Below are 25,845 nucleotides of genomic sequence, written 5' to 3' on the forward strand. Positions count from 1 at the left end.
CGTAACATAAACAGGCCTCCCATAAGCATGAGAAAATCACAGATGAGATCTCTTTATATCTTAATTATCATATTAATGAGATTAAATGAAGAGCAAAAGGAAACGTTTGCTACTACCTCTCAGATTTTCGAGAGAGATCTCTATAATATCACAGCCTGAGCTCAGATTAGCCAAATCTACAATCATATCTCAACATTATTGGAGATTTCAGTATGAACTCAATACAAACATTTTTCATCAGATTTACCTGAAACCAGTTTATAATACTCTTAATTTATCTTAACAACTTTAACAATTTTCATTTCCCCCAGTCGCTGTAGACTAAATTGATACCTAATGAAACACAACTGAGAATTTTAAGATATGAAAAAGCAACCTCTGAGCAATAAAACTTTTTTTGGATTCCAAGTGAGATTGTTCAGATTTATTAAAATAAGTATACTATTTGGCTTCCTTTGTGCTATCATGTCTTACTGAGGTACACTGCATTTTATATTTTGTCTAAGCACGCACAAGTGTGCGCAAGCCAAGACCTCGTGTGTGGACCATATGCAATTACTTTTTATAACTGGATGCATATAAGCCTTGTTTTGGGCCAAAAAAACAAACAATGTTTAAACGTAAGTATGCATTTAGATTGAAAGTGGAATACAGTGACAGAGTTTACTCGCTTAACCATGTTTACTGTTCTAATGCTGTATTTCTCAGCCCTGTTCCTGGGGCTTCCATAGCACTGTGCATCATCCCCCTTATCTAAAATTGATCAGGTCATTAATAAAGTGATTCTGTTGTAAGACACCCAAACTGAATAAAAATGTGTAGTAGCAGGATTGAGAAATACTGTCTATTTTATCCTCTGATCAACAGGTGGCAGTATTTCCAACCGAATGAGCATCGAAACGGCAGCGGGCGCAAATCCTGTTTGCTGGGTCTGGTGCTTCTGTCAGAGAGGAGGGTTGAATGAGATCGTTTTCTGATTAGTTGCAGTTGAATAGCATGAGAAAGATGTTAACCATCATATCTAACGTTCTGAGGGGCAGCGCCAGCAGGAACGTAAGTATATTGTACTTTACATAATAATAGGCCTACTGTCGTTCTCGTTTAGTAAAAGCACGGCTATTTTAACCGGTAGCGAACATAGCCGTGCCATATTGACCTTGCAGGGTACACAGGGCCTTACTGAGATCCAGTCAGAGACACACTGTTGTTAAATGGTCAGTGATGTTTATGCAGTTTTTTTCACGTGATGTAGAGCAACCTTGGTTTTTATTTTAGATGTAAATAGAGATATTGGGATCTCACTATTCGTTTAGAGAGAGTTAGCCTGAATTGCTAGCTAGCATCATACACTGGGATGGTAACGTCAAAAACTGGTTAGCCAAGTTGCAAGCGGTCATACATGTTCATAAAATAAAATAAACTAACAAATAAAAGTTTAAATAAAATAGTACTCATAAAATGGTACGTTTCGGCAATAATCAGCTATTAAAGCTGTTTATATCAGTTTCTGTCATTTATAGGTGACCCCAGTACTTGACTGTTTGATCATTTTTGTTGGTGGCTGATGTCCAGATGCCTCATTCTCTTTTTACGCAACATTTAGTAAACATACATGCTTTAGCTTTAGCTCAAGTCCTAAATAATCACCAATATGTGACGACAAACGACACTATGTTTGTTTAACTCCCAGACACACAATCATAGAGTCAGTTAATACTAAAATATTTGTTGCCTCAATAAAACGAATGGCACGGGCTTTTTGGACACTGATTCAGATATGATTCTTCTTTTTTCTCCATCTCTTTAAATGTCATCCTTGTAAGGGAGCGGAACTTGTATCAGAGGTAAGAAATTGTAGATTAATAGGTTCAGTGACATTATGCCTGTGCCATTTCATCTTTCCTTTTTACATTTAATTCTTAGTTACTTCATGATCATAATCATCATTTTGCTTACAACTATTTCTTTAGAGGCTTATGATTATTATATTTTTGTTTAAGTTTTCAGTCCTTTTTTCATTTGGTATCAATGCTTATGCTATCGCACCTTTACCTTATTAGGCTACTCATATACTGTGGCTGTTTTAGTTTGCTGTGGTGAGGGTTCAGGGAGAATAATTCTGCTTGAATGATATTTGCAGCTATTTACCCAAGCCTGTTTCCACAGCTTTTACTTTTGACACACACACACACACACATATACACCACACACACACCACACACACGTCTGGTTTATTATCTCCGTGGGGACAGATAATATATTTTATACTGTACAAATTGTATATTCTATCTCCTATCCCTAACCGACCCCCTAAACCAAAAGATCATTGAATACTTTTTGCATTTTTAGATTTTTAAAAAATATTGTTCTGTACAATTTATAAGCTTTTTTGCCCATGGGGACCTCAATTTTGGTCCCCACGGTGACACAAGTCCCCATGTGTTGGTGTGCATTCAGGTTTAGGTCCCCTCCGGGATACCACACGCACGCACGCACGCACGCACGCACGCACGCACGCACGCACGCACGCACGCACGCACGCACGCACGCACGCACGCACGCACACACACACAGACGTCAATCAAAACTCTTTGAGATAATATGTTGCATTTACATGTCAGGGAGCTGCCGGCTGTACTGTAAGAGGCTGGTTAAGGTTATTATTATAGGTGGTTATTATTATAGGTTAGTTTATAAATTTAGTCCAAAGTGTATTTTTGTTATATTGTGGTCTCTGGACACCTGGTGGTCTCCTTCTCCTCTGAGATGCTTTTGAACATTCTCTTTTAATGGCCTACCTGCTGACTTAAGTCTGAGCCTCTGGAGTGACTTATGTACCTGCCATTCTTTTTGCAGTCCTCCACTTGCCGGGCCATCCTTCAGCTCTTGGCAGTCCAGGGCGAATATGCTAATTTGACAGATCCCAATGTCCCTGCCCCACCTCTCCTTAAAGATCCACACTTAACCTCACAATCTCAAGTATCCCTGTCAGGCACTAAACACAGCCCTACCACACCTTCCCTTTCATCAGCACAGATGGCACTAAACTCTGAAACTTCTTCAACAGACATAAAATGCACAAAATCAACAGAATCTCAATCTTCCCTAGAATACGTAGAGAATAAGGTCAAAACAGAATCAGCACTGAATATACATTTGTCAGAGTCTACATCAGGTATACCCCAGAGTAAAGGTTTTGTAGCATCATCCGCCCCATTAGCTTCCGCGGTGGAATTATTTAATATGTGTCCAGAATCAGATAGAGGTCCTGCAGTAGAATCTGGGATAGCTTCCAAAACGGCAGATAACCGTATTAGAGACCAGCTTTCATCAAAGCCCATATGTGAAGAAATGGTTGCAGGTCCCAACCCCAGCCAAACAGAATTAACCCACACAGCGACTGATAGCAGTACCAACATTGCCAGCACAGACCCCCTTGTGTACAGTTTCCCCCCTCTAGCCGTGAGCCTTCAGGGCCCTGATATTTCCTACTCACAACGCCCAGACAACACCCACAGCCAGGCTGAAGAGACTCCCTTACCAGAGCCACAGCTTGCTGTGAGTACTGGCAGCCCCTGTATTATAAATTATATATAACTGTCTCTTTCACAGTCTTGCATGATTGACCCCTCCCCTTAACCCAGAGCACGTTCACACTCAATATTCCAGAGGTTTCTTTTAAATCACAACACTCCTGTGGATGAGTCTTTAATCTCTTGTACTATTATAGATTTATGTTTTGGATTCGTTGTCTCTGTTGCAGATTTATTTAAAGTGCATAGTGGATGTTTATAAGTGTGCATTTGGTTATGGAATAAAGAGGTTTGTTATCTCAGTGTCTGTTTTTCACATGCAAACCCACAGTGATTGGACTCATTCAGAGCCACTGCAGAGTCAGACTATGACATGCACTGTATATTTTCAACATTAAATTCTCAGGAAGTGATTTTAGATTTGATACTGGTTCATGTTTGTTATGGGGGTGATGTTTATTACCTTGCTTTGAAAGAATACATATTCCGCTATACAAACCCGATTCCAAAAAAGTTGGGACACTGTACAAATTGTGAATAAAAAAGGAATGCAATAATTTACGAATCTAATAAACTTATATTTTATTCACAATAGAATATAGATAACATATCAAATGTTGAAAGTCAGACATTTTGAAATGTCATGCCAAATATTGGCTCATTTTGGATTTCATGAGAGCTACACATTCCAAAAAAGTTGGGACAGGTAGCAATAAGAGGCCAGAAAAGTTAAATGTACATATAAGGAACAGCTGGAGGACCAATTTGCAACTTATTAGGTCAATTGGCAACATGATTGGGTATAAAAAGAGCCTCTCAGAGTGGCAGTGTCTCTCTCAGAAGTCAAGATGGGCAGAGGATCACCAATTCCCCCAATGCTGCGGCGAAAAATAGTGGAGCAATATCAGAAAGGAGTTTCTCAGAGAAAAATTGCAAAGAGTTTGAAGTTATCATCATCTACAGTGCATAATATCATCCAAAGATTCAGAGAATCTGGAACAATCTCTGTGTGTAAGGGTCAAGGCCGGAAAACCATACTGGATGCCCGTGATCTTCGGGCCCTTAGACGGCACTGCATCACATACAGGAATGCTACTGTAATGGAAATCACAACATGGGCTCAGGAATACTTCCAGAAAACATTGTCGGTGAACACAATCCACCGTGCCATTCGCCGTTGCCGGCTAAAACTCTATAGGTCAATAAAGAAGCCATATCTAAACATGATCCAGAAGCGCAGGCGTTTTCTCTGGGCCAAGGCTCATTTAAAATGGACTGTGGCAAAGTGGAAAACTGTTCTGTGGTCAGACGAATCAAAATTTGAAGTTCTTTTTGGAAAACTGGGATGCCATGTCATCCGGACTAAAGAGGACAAGGACAACCCAAGTTGTTATCAGCGCTCAGTTCAGAAGCCTGCATCTCTGATGGTATGGGGTTGCATGAGTGCGTGTGGCATGGGCAGCTTACACATCTGGAAAGGCACCATCAATGCTGAAAGGTATATCCAAGTTCTAGAACAACATGTGCTCCCATCCAGACGTCGTCTCTTTCAGGGAAGACCTTGCATTTTCCAACATGACAATGCCAGACCACATACTGCATCAATTACAACATCATGGCTGCGTAGAAGAAGGATCAGGGTACTGAAATGGCCAGCCTGCAGTCCAGATCTTTCACCCATAGAAAACATTTGGCGCATCATAAAGAGGAAGATGCGACAAAGAAGACCTAAGACAGTCGAGCAACTAGAAGCCTGTATTAGACAAGAATGGGACAACATTCCTATTCCTAAACTTGAGCAACTTGTCTCCTCAGTCCCCAGACGTTTGCAGACTGTTATAAAGAGAAGAGGGGATGCCACACAGTGGTAAACATGGCCTTGTCCCAACTTTTTTGAGATGTGTTGATGCCATGAAATTTAAAATCAACTTGTTTTTCCCTTAAAATGATACATTTTCTCAGTTTAAACATTTGATATGTCATCTATGTTGTATTCTGAATAAAATATTGAAATTTGAAACTTCCACATCATTGCATTCTGTTTTTATTCACAATTTGTACAGTGTCCCAACTTTTTTGGAATCGGGTTTGTACATATAAAGTTGGTTGTGTGGTTGGATTAGTGCAGAAACATTCTATTTCATTTGGGTTTGGTTTTGACAGAGTGCTTTTTAAGTTAACATTTCAGTACCTGTTAGATGTGTATGTGTGTGTGTCCATGTGACCGCAAATTGTGTGTGTTTTATTTTTTTTTATTTTTAAGTAAAAACAATATGTTTTCATAGGGAGCTAGAGTGGTGGTATCAGCCAGGACGTATGCAGACTTCACCCCTCAGGCCTCCTTTGACATTAAGGTGAGTTTTATCACATCAACAGCTGTAATTTACTGTAATTTGTGATTACATTTTAGCACATCTACTGTGCATTTCGCTGTCATTTTATATGTGACCCTGGACCACCAAACCAGTCATAAGTAGCATGGGTATATTACGGGCAATAGCCAACAATACTGTTCATTGTATGGGTCATAATTAAAGATTTTTCTTTTATGCCAAAATAATTAAATGATCGTTGTTCCTGGAAGATACTTTGTAAATATCCTACCAAAATAATATCAAAACTTAAATGGCCGGAAACACGCCTACAAACTTCGCTCGCTGCTGCCCGCTCTGGGAATTACCCACTCAAGTTTGGTATCTATGTAAAGCTTAGAATTTCTGCTTTCGGGTTCATCTACTCTCCACAACGGCTGGACAACTTTGAAGGCGATTTTCTCAATATTTAGATTCTTTTTGCACCATACATCAATGCTTATTTATTCAGCTTGCAGATGATGTATAAATCTTAATTTATAGAATAAGCATTTTATGTAACATAACTAATATTGCTTGCTAATAATTTCTGTTGTTTGTCAGAAATGTGACTTGCATAAGCTGGAGGAGGGTCCACCCCAGCAGGCGGTGCTTACGAGAGAGGAGGGGCTTCAGTACTACCGCACCATGCAGACCATGAGACGCATGGAACTTAAAGCTGATCAGCTGTACAAGCAGAAGATCATTAGAGGTTTTTGCCACCTTTATGATGGACAAGTAAGTAAAAACAACACATTTATTTGCCAGTACATATTTGTTCATTTAGTGTACGCTTGGTTATCATTCACATGGTGGCAAACATGTTCAACTTATGCGAATGTATAAATTCTGGAAGGTTTTACAAATCCATTGTGTCCTTCAATAGGAAGCATGTGCGGTTGGGATCGAGTCAGGTATTAACCTGTCAGATCATCTTATCACAGCCTACCGAGCCCACGGGTATACCCTCACTAGAGGGGGCACGGTTCGGGAGATCATGGCTGAGCTCACTGGTGAGAACAACATTGTTTAATATGTACCCCGGTTTTGTATGCTAATAATTAGTTTCCTTAAATGTTATGCTTTTTTTCTATTGATTTATTCCACCCCTCTTCTGTATCTTTATTTCTCCATCAGGTCGTAGAGGAGGTATTGCAAAAGGAAAAGGAGGGTCTATGCACATGTACACTAAACATTTCTATGGAGGAAATGGAATTGTGGGAGCTCAGGTATTTGGAATAAGTCACAACCCTCTTGAAATAGAATGATGCATATAACTACTGTACCTTAAAAAGTTTAGTTAACAACTAAACGCCATGTAACTTACATTGATTTTGGTATCCCAGGTGCCTCTGGGAGCAGGTGTAGCGTTGGCTTGCAAATACCAGGGCAAGAATGAACTATGTGTCTCTCTTTATGGTGATGGTGCTGCAAATCAGGCAAGTCCCATCTCACTTTCACGTACCTCCAAAAATTCAGTTTGGCTACTTTGCCTCTTAACATTTCCCAGTGCAACTACATAGTAGATTTACAGTCCCTGTATACCATTAAAATAACATGATGATGATGATGTGTGTTTTAGAGGTTTAAATGTATTTGTTGTACATTGTCGTATTTGTTGTATATTGAGGTATATTGAAGATTTTTGCATTGTGTTTCTGCAGGGTCAGATCTTTGAGACGTACAACATGGCATCTCTGTGGAAACTACCCTGCATTTTCATTTGTGAGAATAACAAGTATGGCATGGGGACATCCGTGGAGAGAGCGTCTGCTAGCACCGACTACTATAAGAGAGGCGATTTCATTCCTGGATTGAGGGTATGACACGCACACATGCCACAGGAATGGAACCTTTCCTCATGCATTCAGATTAACTTTGCATCAGAGTTATTATAGTTCTCATTTTAGTTTTATTAATATTTTAATAATGTTTTTAAATGCTTTTATTTTTAGATTTTTAGTTTTTGTGTTCATTTTAGTTAAAGTTTTAGAAATTTTGGTATATGCTTTTGTCATTTTATAATTTATTGGTTTATTTTTAATGTTGCTATATTAATTTTATTTTATTTTTGTTTATTGTTATAATTTTACTGCTTTAAACTTACTTTAAGTTTTTCCCAAAAATATTTAGGTCAATATTTGATTTGATTTCAATGAACAGGAAAGTTTTCAACGTTTTAATTTTAGTAAACTAAAATAACCTTGCTTTGCACGTGACCTGTGTTGCATAAATAATGCACAGAAATTACTCTGATTTGTTGCTCTTCTGTGGTAATGCAGGTGGATGGTATGGATGTCCTTTGTGTGAGGGAGGCCACCAAATTTGCTGCTGAACACTGCAGATCAGGAAAGGTGAGCTGTGATTTCAGTATATGAACAACATCTTAAAAAAATTCTCACAAGATATAAATAATAAGCAAATTATAATAACATGATACCTGAACCTTATCACACAGGGACCCATTCTGATGGAGCTGCAGACGTATCGTTACCATGGTCACAGTATGAGTGATCCCGGAGTCAGGTACAATAGCTTTGTACCCTTACACCTTACTATTACTTATCTAAACCCTTTACTTGTAACACTGGAGTGGATTTTTTAACTCGCATGGCTTTAACTATTATCACTGTAATATATCTTAGGTATCCCATTATGTAACATGCACTTTTCTGTTAGTGCTATAAACGACAGCTCAACCTTTGTCCACCTTATCCAACTGTGTTTCTGTAGCTACCGCACACGCGAGGAGATCCAGGAAGTGCGCAGTAAGAGCGACCCCATCTCATTGCTGAAGGATCGCATGTTAAGCAACAACATGGCCAGCGTGGAGGAGCTTAAGGTGAGAATGCATGAGTCTACTAGACATCAACTCAAGATAAAATGCCTCCGGTGTTGTCTATTATCCCAATAGACCATTTTGTTTCACTAAACAGTAACACTTGTTTGCAGGAGATTGATATTGAGGTTAGAAAGGAGATTGAGGACGCTGCTCAATTTGCCACGACAGACCCTGAGCCTCCACTGGAGGATTTGTGCAATCACATCTTCTACAATGACCCTCCATTGGAAGTGCGTGGCACCAATCCCTGGAGCAAGCTGAAGTCCGTCAGCTAAAACACCTTCCTGCATCCCAGTCGTCCTCCTACCAGTTAATACTGTTCTGTTCAAGCGCACATCATAGCAAAATGTTATCCCCTTTATGTGGCTATTGGTTTCAGAGACACTGCTTTTTGGAAACCCAGACAGATCTAATGGCCACATTGTGACAAGTTTCATTTCACATTGCCATTACCTTGTTTTCTTGTTCTCTTCATCAGAAGAGTTGGGCATAGTTTATTTTCAATTCTTCCTCCCTTTTACCAGATACAAATTTTAAATGTTTAATTTCTTAACACTGCAATAAAATAGTCATTGCCAAAAAAAAAGATTTTTTAGATCACACTGGAAATGGCATGTAATGTGTAAGGAAACATGGTGGTATTTGGCATGTAATTTTGAATACTTCCAAAGTGACTCCAGTGCCTCCTGCTTACATGATTACAGAGAACTTCAATTACTACTCGGTGTCAAAGGGAAGTCATTACAGACATGCGCATACATTTCACTCTGTTCATGTTAACAGGAGATTGCAAACTGCAGTCAAATTAACAGATGAAAGCAACCATATATTTTATCAAACTCTGTACACCCAACGTCCTGTTATTCTGAAAGGGGATTTATTATTAACGTTGTAAATCCTCTTAACTAATATTTATGGGGTTTAAAATGGGATGTTTTATTTGAATCCATTGTATAATGAAATCTGTCCCTATCAGATACATTTATAGATTTGAGGTGTTACAAAAATCACATCGAAGAAATCAAGATTCGTACGATTTGAAATAAACTGTGGCTTAAAAAAGAAAAATATAAATATGCTAAATATATTTTCGTCCTTTCCTTCACTTTTATTTAAAACCAGGTCTTCGTTGTCACATATTTATTATTAATCAATGATTTTGTAATGAACAATGTTACCTGGGTATATAAGGTCTCATTTGGCAATGCCCATGTTTGTTAAAACGTGTTAGTATCTGGAAGTTGTTCAGGGTCAGAAGGGGTGCCAGGGTCACAGGTCAAGCCTTTATGCCTTGTTGACCAGAATGAGGAGTCAACAAGATCAGGCAATGTATGTGTTATCCAATGTGGTCTTTATACCATACAACTAAAAATAAATATCTAAAATACAGTATGTATGTGTAATCTAGATGCCTTGTGTGTGTTTAAAAGAAAACGATGGAAAATGGGTCAGAATAAACTGGCGAGTGAGAATGAAACAATCCTCAAATCTGCTTTTTGTTAAGCCGTTTGGTACTACTGGATAAATATTTATCAGCTATAGCGTTGTGAAAAACAGCTTTTATATATGCACCCTCATGTCGTTCCAAACATCTATTACTTACTACTGCAGAACACAAAAGAAGATACTTTGAATAATGTTGGCGACCAAACAGCATTGGCCCCGTTGACTTCCACTGTATGGACACAAAACCACTGAGACATTTCTCAAAATATATTTTTTTCCTGCGTTCCACAGAAGACTCTTAAACAGTTTGAACGACATGAAGGTGAATAAATAAAGACAAGAGTTTTTATTTTTGGTTGAACTATTCCTTTAAATGCCCTTTTGCTCATTTTAAATTTCACACACCTGAATTTAAGCATATTTACAAATTTTGATCAATGTAGCCTACAGGGGTGGTACCAACGGGTGGACACGATGACGACGTATGATGACGTAGCCTCCTGCCTCGTTCTGACAGACAGGTGAACAGGACGGCGACGCCATGTTGAGGAGAAAAGGAAGTGGATTATTCTGCTGTTAAAAAACATATTAGGATTTTTTTGTCGAAGGAGTGCATGAAGGGAATTAGAGGATTTTAAAAGTCATCAGTTACCCGGAACGCATTTGAGCTGAGTCGGACTTTTATTTACGCGCCGTACAAGTTTCCGCCTCTTTACGGTACCCTTTTAGTGCAAGTTTACAGTGACAGTGTCAAATCACTTCACGGTGTGATCATAAGTTAATCATCGGGATCTGAAGATGCCTTTGGCACAGTTCGCGGACCCCTGGCAGAAGTTACCTGTGGGCCATTTGGTAAACGAGGTAAGTTGCGTTGTTTACAACGTCGTGGCACACTGTTAAGCGCTGGTTGAGTGAGATCACATTTAATCCGATATTTTGTGTCATATAAATAAAAGGAATGTCAAAGCCTTTGATGGACAAATACTCTAACGTTACGTCCGTTTTACAGCAGTGCCAACGCATACAAGTTTGCGTTTCTTAGAAGCATTTTGCTCGTTTTCAAACAAATGAAATGCAGAAACTCAGAAGGCGAGCACAAATCCACAATAAAATCCAAGAATCTAGAGAATGCGACGCCTTTCTTTTAAATCCCGAGTTAGTCTTTTTACTGCAACTTCAGGCGAGATCAAAGTGTACTTGGTTAAGGTTGGGTATGTAAACCATCGAAAAATGTCCAAGCCGAGGCAGCAGGGCTTGACCAGACACGTTCAGTAGGATTGTGTGTTCATATATGTGTGTGTGTGCAAGTTTACTTGCTTCGTTCTCTTTTAAAATGTACATAAGCAGGTTGAAGTTTTACTGTAGGACGCATTGGGCTATAAGAGATTGATAGGCTGCGTCCTTAAACCTAGTGAGCTGGTTAGTGCAAACCTACCCACAGCGCAGTTTGGGCGTTATTCGTTTTGGGAACGCCTTTGGTATCCAAAATATGTGGGTATGATACCTTAAAATGGCATGTGGCCAGTTTACAGCGTTATAAAACTCATCCAAGATTGTCTTTGTCGTTTATAAAGCAACTGGCTAACTTCCATTCAGGACTGTAAATTACATATTAAAATTAAATGATAAAAGATCATAGATCATAGAGTATAGTTATCCCCTATTTATCTAAGCATTCTGTTTCAGAGTGAATACAATATACATTGTATATATGTATGCTGTAATAAATGATATTCTTAGACATTTTCCTGGATAATGTATACAAGAAGAAATGGTAAGCCAAGAGCTAAAATATCACACTAAATTGTCAAAGCCCCATAGGTACAGTAGCTCTTGTGGCCCTCAGACCTTGCATACTATTTCCCTAATTAACTTCAGTTTGGTCCACTCCAGACTAATCCCGTGGTTTGTAAATAGCCATCCTACGCTAGACGCTTTTAGTCCCCTGTTTGTGCGTGGCCTATAAATGATCACAAAGTCTGTGACTACGTAAATCAGTCAATCTTAAACATTTGACTATTTTGTCAATACAGGTGGTCATGTGATTTCATGACATGTTAACATTACACCAGCTAAAGTTATTATTGTCATATCCCCCATAATATTTACAACAATAGAGATTTGCAACAATTTGAATGATTCTTCTTTCCTTAATGTAGTCTGTTCTCAATTGTTGGCCTATCCAATGATCTTTGTTTGTGTGAGCATATGTGCTTTATGGTGTGTTTCTTTAAAATAACATCATTTTATTTAATGTGTTTTCTAGGATGACTCCATGGTAGAAGACGACGCTCCTGTTCAAGTAAGTTTAAAACATACATATACAAACACACACACACACACGTGTACATACAGAGTTGTGTATATATTAAGTATCACTTGTGTTTTTTAATGTGTATTTGATTGCGTGCGCATCTGCTAATTTTAAAGAGATCCAGTTTTACAGGCATATTAGGTATGCTAGTTATGTAGTCAATAGTTTGACTTCATGGAATCCTTGCGGTTTACTTGGAAAGCTTTTCATTTACGGCTTCAGTTGATTTTGATCCACTGTAATTGTCATCGTCTTTGAATACAAAGCGGCGTTTCCTATGAAATATGGAAGGCTTTTAACATCACATTTCCCGTCTCGGAGACCCTGGTTTTATTGATTTCCTGCAGCTGGATGAGTGGCATAGCAAACAGCCAGTAGGAGAATGAGGATGTCCAGCGTTCACTTAAAGCTGACCTTCACTTTCCACCAAGCCAGGAGAAACCTTTCTGAAAGCCTTTATAGGTCATGTGACCCAAAACACTGCGTTGCTTCATTTCATATACAGCTACTTAGTCCTGTTAGTGTTGTGTTGGAGGAAGGGTAGCAGAGAGTCAAGTTCTCCATGTGGTGTGTGTAACGCCCACGCTTATTTCCTGTTCCTGTTGTGGGGTGTCCCTCAGTTATTATCCTCCGTTACACTTCAGTTAAAATCTTCAGAGATCTGCTTACATTCTCACATTTCAATTCATAAATATCTGTCCACCGATTCAAGCCTGTGTGTTCAAGTTATACCTTTCAGATCATAAGTTCTCAGATCTCAGTTTGTTTCACAATGTTCACAATGATATTTCAGCATCACTGTCATCATATTTATATGTGCATCACATAAAATATGAATGTGCATTTAAACTAAATCCTACAGTTGTCATTTCTTGGGATTTGCATAAAAAAAGTATTTTATGCAAAGCAGCAGATATTTGAATATCATTCAACTCTTTTTGTTGAGTGGGCTAAATTGTGTGTTTCAGCTAAAGTCATGAAACCACATGTAGTGTCACAGGAAGTGACAGCTTTTTAATGTGTCTGGGATCATTTAACCGCAAATTGTCAATTGTTGGTTAATGATTCATTGGTTAGCCATATGGGTCCATAATTATGAATTCATCACATTCCTCTCTAATTGGCTGATTTTTTTTTTTAGTTGACAGTTTTTCTTTTGTGTATCGTATGCTTGCTCAAATTTTAACTTATCACAAATATCCAAGAGCTTGTATAAAGCATGTTGCGTGTGTGTGCTTGTTGGATGAGCTGCTAGAGAAAACCGATCAGAATGGAAGAATGCATTATTACTTAGGTTTAACAGTCTCCCAAAATTATGGTAAAGCAAAGAACATGGTGTGTTGAATATAAAGGATATTTGTCCCGAATGTGCTTTTAAATGTAGCGTCGCTGCAGTAGAAAGTGGAATTTCTGCATGCTGACACGGTAAATTGCATGCCACCGTGGCTTTACACATGCTTCTTTTGTCAAACTGTCTTCTTACCTCACTCTGTCCTCTCTCTCTTTCTGTCATTTTTGTTTTACCCCTGTAGTAGATATTGACATCTTTTGACCACATGAAATGTCATCATCACCCATTGCCGTTTTTCATGAAAAAAATTCACACACCTCCTGCTTCTTGTCTCTTTTTATTTCGTAAAGTGTTAATAAATAAATAAATAAATAACACTTTTAGTGCCCTTTGATGATCAGATGTTGAGATGACATCAGCAGTATGACCAGCAGCAGATGTAATGTTTTTGAATGGGTCATTGAAAGCTCAGACTGACCCCAGCAGTGGAGCACAATGCAATTGCTCATCACAAGTTTTCCATTTCTCTATTGTCCTACTTGTGTCTCTCTCCCCCTTAATAGTCGTTCTTCTGCTAATTTCTGGCTAGTTGATCATCTATTCAGGTTTAATCCTTCACTGCTCTACAGAACTCTGCGCGTGTGTGTATCCTTTTGTGTGTTTATTCTTTCTTTCCTCCCACAGGCTTTGGCTCACTGCTCCTCTGCAGAAACACCAGCCATCCAGGCCACCAACCTCCTCCTCCTTTGTGTGTGCGTGTCTGTGTGTTTGCCTGTCTGTGTGTGTGTTTGCCTGACTCTGTTTTATCATATGCACTTTTACGGTTCTTGGATTGAACATTTTGTGGGCATGAGTTTGTGTTTGATGTGATGAAGTGAAGTGAAGTTGCACTTGACATTGCAAATCTAAAACAAAAACAGAATTCATAGTTTGTGTGTGTGGTTGTTTTTGGTGTGGTATTGCATGTCTATGTGGTTGATGTCATAGCATATCTAATATCTCTTCTCCATAGGATGAGGGCTCGGTCAAGGAGATCAACATTACTCACGTTGTCAAGGAGGGCTCTGAAAAAGCAGACCCACGTCAGTTTGAGCTCTGCAAAGTACTGGGCCAGGGCTCTTTTGGCAAGGTTAGATTGACTGTTTAGATACTATGAAATGATTCTTTTTGTTAGTAACGTTTCCATTTAATATGTCACGTTGTGTCACTTTTAGTTCTGTGTAGCAATGTTGTGTGTTTGTGCAGGTATTCCTTGTCAAGAAGATAACAGGTCCTGATGGCGGACAGCTGTATGCTATGAAAGTGTTAAAGAAAGCCACTCTGAAAGGTCTGTGTTTGTCTGTCTTAACAGGCAAACTGATTTATTTTCATCTCATCAAACAAATCGAATCTCAAACTTCATTGATCTCCGGGAACATACTCGGATATATCAAAAATGACATTTAACATCATTTAAGATTGTTAATGATCAATGTAGTTTTATTTTTTTATGTTTTTCACGTATACACACTGTAAAAGGTTTTTGAGGGTTAATATTATGCGTGTGTGTTTGTGGTTTTAGTACGAGATCGAGTGCGTACAAAGATGGAGAGAGACATCCTAGTTGAGGTCAACCATCCTTTCATTGTTAAACTGCACTATGGTGAGTCATTGACATCCCCCAACCAGATGTAAGTGCATTTGGGACTGTTAGTTAGTACACTGAATTTTAGGTTTTACTTAATGTTAACATAAACGTTTGTAGTTGGATGTTGTTAAACAGTATAGAAATTGACAACATGAGGTTGAAAAAACTGTAAAAAAATAAAATAAACAATTTTCTTTTTTAGCCCAGTGAAATATAGGAACGTAGAAATACAATTTTAAGTCTCTTATTTTTTCCATCAGCATTTCAGACAGAAGGTAAACTTTACCTCATTCTGGACTTTCTCAGAGGAGGAGATCTCTTTACTCGCCTCTCCAAAGAGGTAAATTACCCGATTCCGACCGTCTACTGAAATAAATAAAAACAACTCTTGCTAACACACTTCTGTTGTATTTTCATGTAGGTTATGTTTACAGAGGAGGATGTGAAGTTTTATCTTGCTGAGCTGGCTTTGGCTTTGGACCATTTGCATGGATTGGGAATCATATACAGAGATCTCAAACCAGAAAAGTATGTTTTCTCACTCGTGTAATAAGTTAAAAGTGATGATAACTCGAAGTAAAATAGCAAACTGTCAAGTTAGCTATTAACAGAGACTTCATGTTTAGCACATCTCATCGTTCCAAAGAAGTAACATATGATGATAACTACATAACTGAGTTTTCATTTTTCCGATCTAAATTTGGTTCTCCTTCAGTATTCTCTTGGATGTGGAAGGACACATTAAACTTACAGGTATGTGTTTCATCAAAACTCATATTTGCTCTCAAAGCTTTGACCAGCATTATTTTTTGTGAGAGTCTCACAATAAGTATTTGTTTCAATTTGTTGCTCTGTCTATATTTTTGTTATGTAGATTTTGGCTTGAGTAAAGAGTCCATAGATCATGAAAACAAGGCATACTCGTTCTGTGGTACAGTGGAGTATATGGCACCAGAGGTGGTCAACCGCAGAGGCCACACCCACAGTGCTGATTGGTGGTCCTACGGCGTGCTAATGGTGAGGGGGTGGGGTTATGAAAAGACTATTGGCCTTAACATGAACTAACAATAAGCAATATAGTTTTTCAGCATTAATTTATCCTTGTTAGTTCATGGTGCTTTAGCTTATGTTAACAGTTACAACTTTTGATTGTAAAAATGTATTAGTAATTGCTGTACAAGTATTATTCATTCTTACCTAAAGCATTACCTAATTGTTAACAAATGCAAACTTGTTGTAAAGTGTTGCCAGAATATCTTTCGTGTATTGTTGCACCCCTGACAAATGTAATTTAGTGTCTGTTAAAGTTTTGTCTAATATAAAATTTGTAATACAGTGCATTGATCTTTTCTACATCCTTAGTTCGAAATGTTGACGGGAACCCTTCCATTTCAAGGGAAAGACCGCAAGGAGACTATGACAATGATCTTAAAGTGAGTATTCTTGACTTGGGATACTGATTTTAGTGACTTCAGCAGTCTTTTCACTGATGCTGTATTTTGTACCGGCAGGGCCAAGCTCGGCATGCCTCAGTTTCTCAGCCTTGACGCCCAGTCTCTACTCCGGAATCTGTTCAAGCGCAATCCTGGCAACCGCTTGGGTGAGGATGAGACTTAAAAATCCGTTTTTATACTGAATAAATTTGGTTGTGTTTGACCAGTTTTGTGCTTCCGAAAATCTGTGTCACTTAATTAAATGCAGTATTGGGATTTCAGGAGCAGGACCTGATGGAGTAGAAGAGATCAAGAGGCATTCGTTCTTTTCCACCATTGACTGGAATGTAAGTGTTTTAAGAAAAGTGTGTAAGGTCTGGTCTGTTTATTTCAATGCCAGATATGAAGGTATATTGAATCTATCTATCCACCGTATTTATCTATATATATTGAAGGTGTATTGAATTTTCATGTTAATGTCTCTTGCTCAATTTCCTTTTTATGAAAATATTTTTTGCTCTAGAAATTATTCAGGAGGGAAATTCATCCTCCCTTTAAGCCAGCCATCGGGAGGCCGGACGACACGTTGTACTTTGACTCCGAGTTCACAGCCAAAACCCCACGAGGTGAGTGATGTACTATTTTAACAGCGGATGGATCTCTGGTTGCAACAATCGGGTGACACTCAATATTTCCTCTTTTCTTTTTCCCAGACTCTCCAGGTGTCCCTCCAAGTGCTAATGCTCATCAGCTTTTCAGAGGGTTCAGTTTTGTTGCCACAGGAACAGAAGAGGAGAGCCAGCCGCCCATTCAGAGCAACATCAATATGAGCAGCATACTGCAGGTATGCTCCCATCATTCACTCACTCGGTCACTCCTTTTCATCTATAACATCAATACACATTGGAATAAACTATGTATTTTGTGCAGCAACCCAACAGGAGTACAATTCAGTTTACCGATGTATATGATGTTGGAGAAGACATTGGCGTGGGCTCGTACTCCATCTGCAAGCGCTGTGTGCAGAAGAGCACCGGCATGGAGTATGCTGTCAAGGTAAGCAGCACACTAGCTTGTTTGAAAGTGTCAGTATGTATGCGTGTACAGATGAAGAAAGTTGTCTTTTGTAATAAAGAATAGAAGTGTTTTCAGTGATTCTGATCGCATTGCAGATTATAAATAAGGACAGGAGGGATCCAACGGAGGAGGTTGAGATACTGCTGCGATACGGACAACATCCAAACATCATCACCCTGAAAGACGTGAGTGACATTTGCGTGTCTGAAGTAAATGATAATAGGTGACCGAAATCTCTGTGACGTGTCTTGGTTGTCCCATCTTTTGCCTTTGTTTGTTTATAGGTGTATGATGAAGGGCATTCGGTGTATCTGGTCACAGAGCTGATGAAAGGTGGAGAACTACTGGATAAAATCCTCAGACAGAAGTTTTTTTCAGAGAAAGAGGCCAGCGCTGTACTCCACACCATCACAAAGACTGTTGAGTACCTACATGCCCAAGGGGTAAGAACATCCTGTTACCACATCTAAACATTTGAAAGCCGTTTGCTCTTTTTAAGTTTATGTGGTTGAGTATGGAGTTATATTGCGGACTATATTAAAATGGAATTGCAAACTGCATTTGCAAATGCGTTTTCTATTTGTTCGTGTCAAAATTGTGACATAATTCAAACGCAAATGCAAACCGTTTTCATTTGCATTTACGCGAACGTACAATGTCTGCCAAATTTCAAAAGGAAAAGCAAAGTCTATTTGCAAATGAATTACCCGTGTCTTACGAGTTACGACCCTGCCAAATTTAAATCGCAATAGCAATTCCCCATATGCCATTTCACTTCCTCTGGTGTCGCGTATTAAGCCTGCCAAAACTCAAATGAAATCGCAAATCCCTTTGCATTTGCGTTTCCTCCGACTTGTACAGAAACCTGTCAATCAATGGCGGGGGTGGGCTTATTCAATGGGGCGTGTTTGTATCAGGAAGTGACGTCATTCACCGTCGCAGTGGTGTCAGTCAGTCCAACGCTAAGGTGACACTGGTTGTGGCTAAAAGGGTTTCAGCTACAGCTAAAAGCCAAAATAACAATAATGGAACAAATGAGGATCAGATGCAAAGTTTCATATAGAGAAAATCTTTACAATGAATCACAATTGCGGTACTTAACAAGTATAATTTAAAGAAGTTCAACGGGCTCGATAAACAGATGAACACAAACAGTGGTCTGGTGATCTCAATGAGCTACCAATAAAAGTCATATTGAAGCCGTGTGGATTCATCATAATTACATGAATTTCTCAGGTTGGTGCATCAGCTGATGGGCTCATTTACTGCACATGTTGTTGAAAAGGCTGTTCGGAAATTAAATTTTAAATACAGCAACAACTCCATCCAGTAATTTGTAGATGACAGCTACTTCTGTGTCCAGCAAACTCACTAAAACACTGGAGCACAAGTTTGTCTTTGTCTCACTATGTTATGATACACAAATAAAGAGATGTAGAATTCACGTACTTTTGTAATTTATTATTAACTTGTTATACTGTATGCATAATGAACAACAATGATATGCAGGATGCTGTTTATTCATACAAAGTGAACATGTTTTGTTATGGTTTACAACACGTATTAATCATGATGCAAAATACGGTCACAGTGTTGTCAATAAATGTCATGTCCTCGCTTTGACTTCGGAGTACTGTGAAAACGAATATCATAAACAAACATGTGTAGAGGAATGTTGCAGAAGGTGATGATTATCCATCCTGCACCGAAGTTTCACATGCTACGTGATGCCGCTCTGAGCCCAGAGTTCCAGCGCGAGTTATTTCCAAACAAAAAACCTGAAAACTGCACTGTTGTAACTTCACTCCTCGTGTGTTTAGCTGTATCACATGTATGTATCTACTTAAGTTCCAGTCGACGGTGAAGGATGTCACTTCCCGATACAAACACGCCCCATTGAATAAGCCCACCCCCGCCATTGATTGACAGGTTTCTGTACAAGTCAGAGGAAACGCAAATGCAAAGGGATTTGCGATTTCATTTGAGTTTTGGCAGGCATAATACGCGACACCAGAGGAAGTGAAATAGCATATGGGGAATTGCTATTGCGATTTAAATTTGGCAGGGTCGTAACTCGTAAGACACAGGTAATTCATTTGCAAATAGACTTTGCTTTTCCTTTTGAAATTTGGCAGACATTGTACGTTCGTGTAAATGCAAATGCAAACGGTTTGCAATTGCGTTTGAATTATGTCACAATTTTGACACGACAAATAGAAAACGCATTTGCAAATGCAGTTTGCAATTCCTTTTTAATATAGTCCGCAGTATAACTCCATAGTTGAGTGATTGGCACATTGCTTGTAGGTAGTACACAGGGACCTGAAGCCCAGTAACATTCTCTATGTGGATGAATCGGGCAACCCGGAGTCCATCAGGATCTGTGATTTTGGCTTCGCCAAACAGCTCAGAGCAGAAAACGGACTGCTGATGACACCGTGCTACACTGCTAACTTTGTCGCTCCAGAGGTACCTGTTAAAGAAACATATTAAGATATATATATTAACGTGTTCAGAATTGCATTTATATATTCTGATTTCTTGATCCTCATAGGTCCTGAAGAAGCAAGGCTATGATGCAGCATGTGATATCTGGAGTCTTGGAGTTCTTCTTTACACCATGCTCGCAGGGTAATGTCTAAACAAGTCACTCTTGAAATTCTCACATGTATGATTTTGCATTGGTCTTAAACACAACATTATAATGTCAGTCTTAAAATCCAACAATCATATTCCACCCGTAGGTTCACACCGTTTGCTAATGGCACCAATGACACACCAGAGGAGATTCTGGCTCGGATCGGCAGTGGGAAATTCTCGTTGAAAGGTGGATTCTGGAATTCTGTATCGATTCAGGCAAAGGTCAAAGACTCTCCTTTTCTTCAAGCAATTCCTTTTTTCTTTATAAATGCTAATTTAAAGTGTAATTTCTGTTCCACTAGCATTACAAGTGAATTTTTTATCAAACATGTTTCCCCAAACATAACTACCCATTTGTCATTGTCACCCCATCCTCACGGCGTTTGTTGAGCCAAAATTGCTCTGAGAGATAGATATTTTCCAAGATAGCTAAACATACAGATGTGTTAAATCTGTGCTCTTTGATCTTTTATATTGCTGACAGGACCTGGTATCAAAAATGCTTCACGTTGACCCTCATCAGAGATTGACGGCTGCTCAGGTACTTCGTCACCCATGGATAATCAACAAAGACAAACTGCCCAAATTTCAACTCAACCGACAGGACGCCCCTCATCTAGTCAAGGTTTGTATTGCCATAGTGGTATGAATGTGAAATTAGTAATGAGATCAGCAGTGGGGCACAAATGTGTTTTTCTATTTCCCGTGTGACCTCCATTTTAGATTCTAGAGAAATCAAATTTGTACATGTCATGTATCTTTAAACCTTATATTTGACACACTTCTTGTTTTTCATTTTGTTTACTCTCTTTACTTCAGGAGGCAATGGCAGCCACCTATTTAGCTCTAAACAGAAATGTTCCTCCCGTACTGGAACCGGTGGGTTGCTCCACACTAGCACAGCGCCGTGGTGTCAAAAAGTTGACCTCTACCGCCTTGTGACCATCCCAATCTACCCAAAGGGCACATAAGTGTGTGAGATGTACAATAGAGCTATCATCGTATTAAAATGGCACACCAAAACCGAAAACAACACACATTTGTTCAGCTCACAATTTAGATTGTTTTCCAAAGCTCTTAAGAGAATATTAAATCTATGTATTATTGTTTTAAGAAATGCTTTATAAATTTTCTTTGTATGGAATTATGTATGAATTTAAAAGTATTTCTGGGAGTCTGTGTTGGAAAATAATGTGAGATGAGATTTTGGGATACAGTTTATTTTCTATATTGTGGTGGTGATGTCATGTTTAAAGAGAGCATGAAACCAAACTTATGGTTGATCATAGCTGTGTCCACTGTGTTTAAGACAGACTTCATTTGCTGAAAAACGCTTCCTCAAACGGTTTTCCTTTTATGGGAAAGAGCTGTCTGTGGTGTCACTGTTTGCAACATCAGGTGATGTCTTTACATTCTGCAGTGTTGCAACCTTTTGTGTGACATCAAAGAAATCTATGCAAGTCTACTTACAATTCTTAGTATACATGAATCAGAGTGATTGATACAAACTAAGTATTTCATGTTAATGTGGTGTTTTATTAAGGCAGAAAGCTCCTGTCATGCATGTTGTTTGTGTCTTAAAGGACATTTGATGTACAAAACAAAATCCATTTAGTGACCTCATTTTTTAATCCTTAGACCAAATACCCTTAAGATAAAAGCCGTCCCTAAGAACTATTAACAGACTCTTCAAATGCTGGATGTCTCATAATGGATATGCTAAAATATGTGGGATCTGTCTGTGGATGACCATATACTGTAAGTGCAGTATTTTGCCAGGAATGACCAAAATACTGCATTCTTTCTCTGAATGATTTATAACACTCCTTTGTTTTATTTTTATTTACTTCATAGAATTAAAGGGAAATGTGCAGGCTGTATTAATCGAGACTGTTCCGTTTTAAGAGATTATTCAGAATGTATTATTTTTGTACCTGGTTGAACTGTGTTTTCTATATTTTATGTATGTTTGTATGCTTGTATGCAAGGTCACACTTTGGGTGAGATTTAGTATCAAGTTGTTCTCGTGTCTTATTTTAGAGAAATTTGTTTGGGTGTCCCCCCTTTTGGGTTGCTTGCTTCTGCTGTTATTTAACAGTAACAGTGGAAGTGTTCTGTTCTGACCTCTGTAATGTCCCACTTGGCGTTTTTAAGCACATCATGTTTTTTTTTTTTTATGTGTTCAAATCAATTTGATCAAAATGCAATGTTGTAATAACCAAAATAAAATCTATGTATAAATTAAATTCGAACTATGGAAATATGTTTGTTGACAAAAGAATGCGTCTATGAAATTTTAAATAAAGTTTTTTGATAAGCTTATGTCGCGCAGCCGTAGATTGGTCTCTAAAGCGGAAGTTCCAAAGAAGGGAGAGGGAAGTAGTTTGACAGCCAGCTCCTTGATATTTAAGATTTCTTTACATAACGGCTTTGTTTAACGACATTACTCAACCTAGGTCGAATAGTGAATAAACATGCCAAAGAACAAAGGTAAGGAAAATACGTCACAATTTCATGTTCAAAGAACGGGCGTGAATTTAGTACCCGGCCTTTGCGAGCAGTGTGCGGCGGCAACGTGACCATCCACTGCGCTCATACCGTTTAATTCATGCGTTACATTTGCCTATACTCACTTGAGCTAAACATGTACAACTAGTGTAGAGCTACTGTGGTTTTACAGTACTTACTTTTATGTGAATTACCAGACGGTCTTTCCTTTGTTTTGTGATTAAAAATGAGTTTAAACGCGTCTGCGGTTTGTTGTAGTACTGGCAGGCTCACGTTTTAGGGCTTCTTAATATTTCGCTTTTTCTCTAATGGTCTTAAACAATGCTTTGAATTACCTTTAGATTTGTAGCTTCGAATAAGATGATAACCAGAATGGGTTTGTATAGAAAATGTAACCTGGTTATTATCAACAAGAGAATTCAGAGTCATTTATTCTTCCACAGGTAAAGGAGGTAAAAATCGGCGACGTGGTAAGAACGAGAACGAATCAGAGAAGAGAGAGCTTGTTTTCAAAGAGGACGGTCAAGGTAAGTAAACATCAACAACATGTGGAATGTCAGTAAAATCCAGAAGTAGTTTTGGGCCTCTCTGAAAATAGTTTTAAGTTTTATCACAAGAGATTATGTTGCTTATCTGTAAGCTCTAATATAGACAATTATTCTGCTTTTTATTTATTTTTAAAAACTTGTATCTCCAGTTCTGAATTCTCAATGTCTTATTCTAGAATATGCTCAGGTGATAAAGATGCTTGGAAATGGGCGGCTAGAGGCCATGTGTTTTGATGGAGTGAAACGGCTCTGCCATATCAGAGGAAAGCTCCGGAAAAAGGTGTGTTTTATATGTGTACTGTCCTTAATGTGTAATTAGGATTTCACCAATTGTCACACCTGTCAGTTTATAGATGTGGATGGTTTTGTTGCTAGACTCTGCTTTGCTTACCTGCTGAGAATACAATTTTATGTTGATGTCAGGAAAATGCCTCTAGAAGAGCTTTTCACTTTTATTTTATTTGTATTTCAATATTTCTTTCAGGTTTGGATCAACGCGTCTGACATCATCCTCGTTGGTCTTAGAGATTATCAGGTAGAGATTCATCATCAATGAGCCGATCATTTTGTAATAAACTTAATAATTTCGGCTTTGTATAATAACTTTGACATTTTCTGCTTTCCTACATGTTTCTTCCAGGATAACAAAGCAGATGTCATTTTGAAGTACAATGCGGACGAAGCCCGCAGTCTCAAAGCATACGGAGAGCTTCCAGAACACGGTGAAACTCATTTATATGACATTTGTTTGCTAGTTTTACTGTAATGTCATTGAACTAAAACAAGCTGTGTGCAGATGATGTGCTCTAGTAGAGCCTTTATGTACATTTCAAGGTTGATCAGTTGTGTACTAAGGTGCTTTGCTGACTTCTTTGTCCCATCGGTCTCATTTTCTGTCTTGTCTTGCAGCTAAAATCAATGAAACGGACACATTCGGACCTGGAGACGATGATGAGATTCAGTTTGATGATATTGGAAGTGATGATGAGGACATTGATGATGTAAGTGCAGGGTTGTTGCACTTCTCTACCATTGCAACAACAATAATGAATTTTGTTTCTGATTTATTGATATTTGTTTAACTGTTTTGTCTTCATATCAACTGCTGGACATTTTTTTATTGCTTCTTTTGCACAAGAGAACAATTTTAACAATATTTTATTCTGTCATAGCTTAATATGTTTGTTTCTGCCATCTCACATAGATCTAAAAGTCAGGACTGCTGGTGAGCTATATTGTTTACACTGAGAGGAGAAGATACTTCCTTGTTAGGACAGCCTTCGTCTTGGGTCTTTCTGACCATTTCCTACTGACCCATCACTACATGGCTTATCTGAGCAATCTGTCTGCCAAGTATCTGTTTCACACATAAACACACATTAGACTGCATATTTTTGTTATGGTTTTAAAGTATTTATATTGTATTCCACTTTGTGTGGTGGAATTGAAACCACAAAGAAATCCAGAATTTACAATAAAATATAAAACATTTTGTCTTTTGGAACGAACTTCCTTTCTTAATGTGTATTTGCATTGTATTTTAAGTTGTCACTGCTTAAAATAAAAGTAAGTCATATATTTGGTAATTTTCTTAACAGCTTCATTTTTTTGCGGTTGTAACACATTATTACCACTAGGGGACGATCAGTGTTACATTTTTTGTTAAATCTGCTTTATACCAAATTGAAAGCTCCCAAGAACAGTTCAGTATACATGTACATATGTACAAAAAAAAAACATTTGTAACAAAGTCAAAATGTTTTTCCAATTCTGTTTAAAACTTGCAGTAGCCTCGTCCAGAAACTCATTTGATTAGTTTATCAAAGTATTTCTTTGTTGGCTCGAGATTATCTTCTCCATTGTTTTATCCTAGCTGTCTGCGCCCTTTGTTTTTAAGAGAACTAGTACTGACCCATTTCCTTTGGACTCATTACTGCCAGTTCTGCTCTGCCTCTGGGTGTATTGACTGCCACGTTTCATCCATATCACATGGGCCTTCTCTACAGAGGAACCGTTTATTCATTGTATACTCTCAGGGATTCAACAGCACTCTAGATACCTGTAATTCAGTTTGTGGGTTCATAATGGATTGATTCTGAATGTTTTTAACCCTGTTCAATTAATTTGATTACGTTTGGTACCACAGAAGACAACTCGCATAACATATCTTGACGTTAGCAATAATTAAGTATTTAATAAATAAAGTGTAAATGTTAGGTCTAAACGAAGTAAGAG

The 25,845-nt window shown here is 38.3% G+C and overlaps 3 protein-coding genes across 5 annotated transcripts; all 3 read left to right on the forward strand.

Annotated features, from left to right (window-relative positions):
- Positions 1-890: 890 nt before the first annotated feature.
- Positions 891-10,115, forward strand: pdha1a (pyruvate dehydrogenase E1 subunit alpha 1a). Of its 2 annotated transcripts, XM_057324391.1 has the most exons (12): positions 891-1,053; positions 1,824-1,844; positions 5,819-5,887; positions 6,449-6,622; positions 6,771-6,897; positions 7,022-7,113; positions 7,231-7,323; positions 7,549-7,704; positions 8,167-8,238; positions 8,343-8,410; positions 8,618-8,726; positions 8,837-10,115. In XM_057324391.1, exons 1-12 carry the CDS (start codon positions 997-999, stop codon positions 8,999-9,001), a joined length of 1,203 nt encoding a protein of 400 aa, XP_057180374.1. In that variant the 5' UTR covers positions 891-996; the 3' UTR covers positions 9,002-10,115. The 2 variants fall into 2 exon arrangements, with proteins under 2 accessions (XP_057180374.1, XP_057180381.1); XM_057324398.1 differs by lacking the exon at positions 1,824-1,844.
- A 554-nt stretch (positions 10,116-10,669) lies between these two features.
- Positions 10,670-22,866, forward strand: rps6ka3a (ribosomal protein S6 kinase a, polypeptide 3a). 2 transcript variants are annotated; one of them, XM_057359561.1, is made up of 22 exons: positions 10,670-11,033; positions 12,439-12,474; positions 14,790-14,906; positions 15,023-15,104; positions 15,339-15,419; positions 15,665-15,744; positions 15,826-15,932; positions 16,120-16,157; positions 16,279-16,421; positions 16,767-16,837; positions 16,916-17,004; positions 17,120-17,184; positions 17,361-17,463; positions 17,551-17,681; positions 17,768-17,893; positions 18,010-18,099; positions 18,199-18,357; positions 20,222-20,383; positions 20,469-20,545; positions 20,659-20,776; positions 21,039-21,179; positions 21,374-22,866. In XM_057359561.1, the coding sequence occupies exons 1-22, from the start codon at positions 10,971-10,973 to the stop codon at positions 21,494-21,496; spliced, it is 2,202 nt and encodes a 733-aa protein (XP_057215544.1). In that variant the 5' UTR covers positions 10,670-10,970; the 3' UTR covers positions 21,497-22,866. The 2 variants fall into 2 exon arrangements, with proteins under 2 accessions (XP_057215544.1, XP_057215547.1); XM_057359564.1 differs by lacking the exons at positions 10,670-11,033; positions 12,439-12,474 and adding an exon at positions 14,462-14,529 and having other exon boundaries at positions 21,374-22,865.
- Positions 22,867-22,899: 33 nt separating this feature from the next.
- eif1axa (eukaryotic translation initiation factor 1A X-linked a) lies at positions 22,900-25,196 on the forward strand. Its single transcript, XM_057359578.1, has 7 exons — positions 22,900-23,044; positions 23,506-23,589; positions 23,787-23,890; positions 24,095-24,145; positions 24,251-24,332; positions 24,520-24,611; positions 24,815-25,196. The coding sequence occupies exons 1-7, from the start codon at positions 23,029-23,031 to the stop codon at positions 24,818-24,820; spliced, it is 435 nt and encodes a 144-aa protein (XP_057215561.1). The 5' UTR covers positions 22,900-23,028; the 3' UTR covers positions 24,821-25,196.
- The last annotated feature ends 649 nt before the right edge of the window (positions 25,197-25,845 follow it).

This window comes from Triplophysa rosa, linkage group LG2, assembly GCF_024868665.1.
Source record: "Triplophysa rosa linkage group LG2, Trosa_1v2, whole genome shotgun sequence".
In the NCBI taxonomy this organism is placed as follows: domain Eukaryota; kingdom Metazoa; phylum Chordata; class Actinopteri; order Cypriniformes; family Nemacheilidae; genus Triplophysa; species Triplophysa rosa.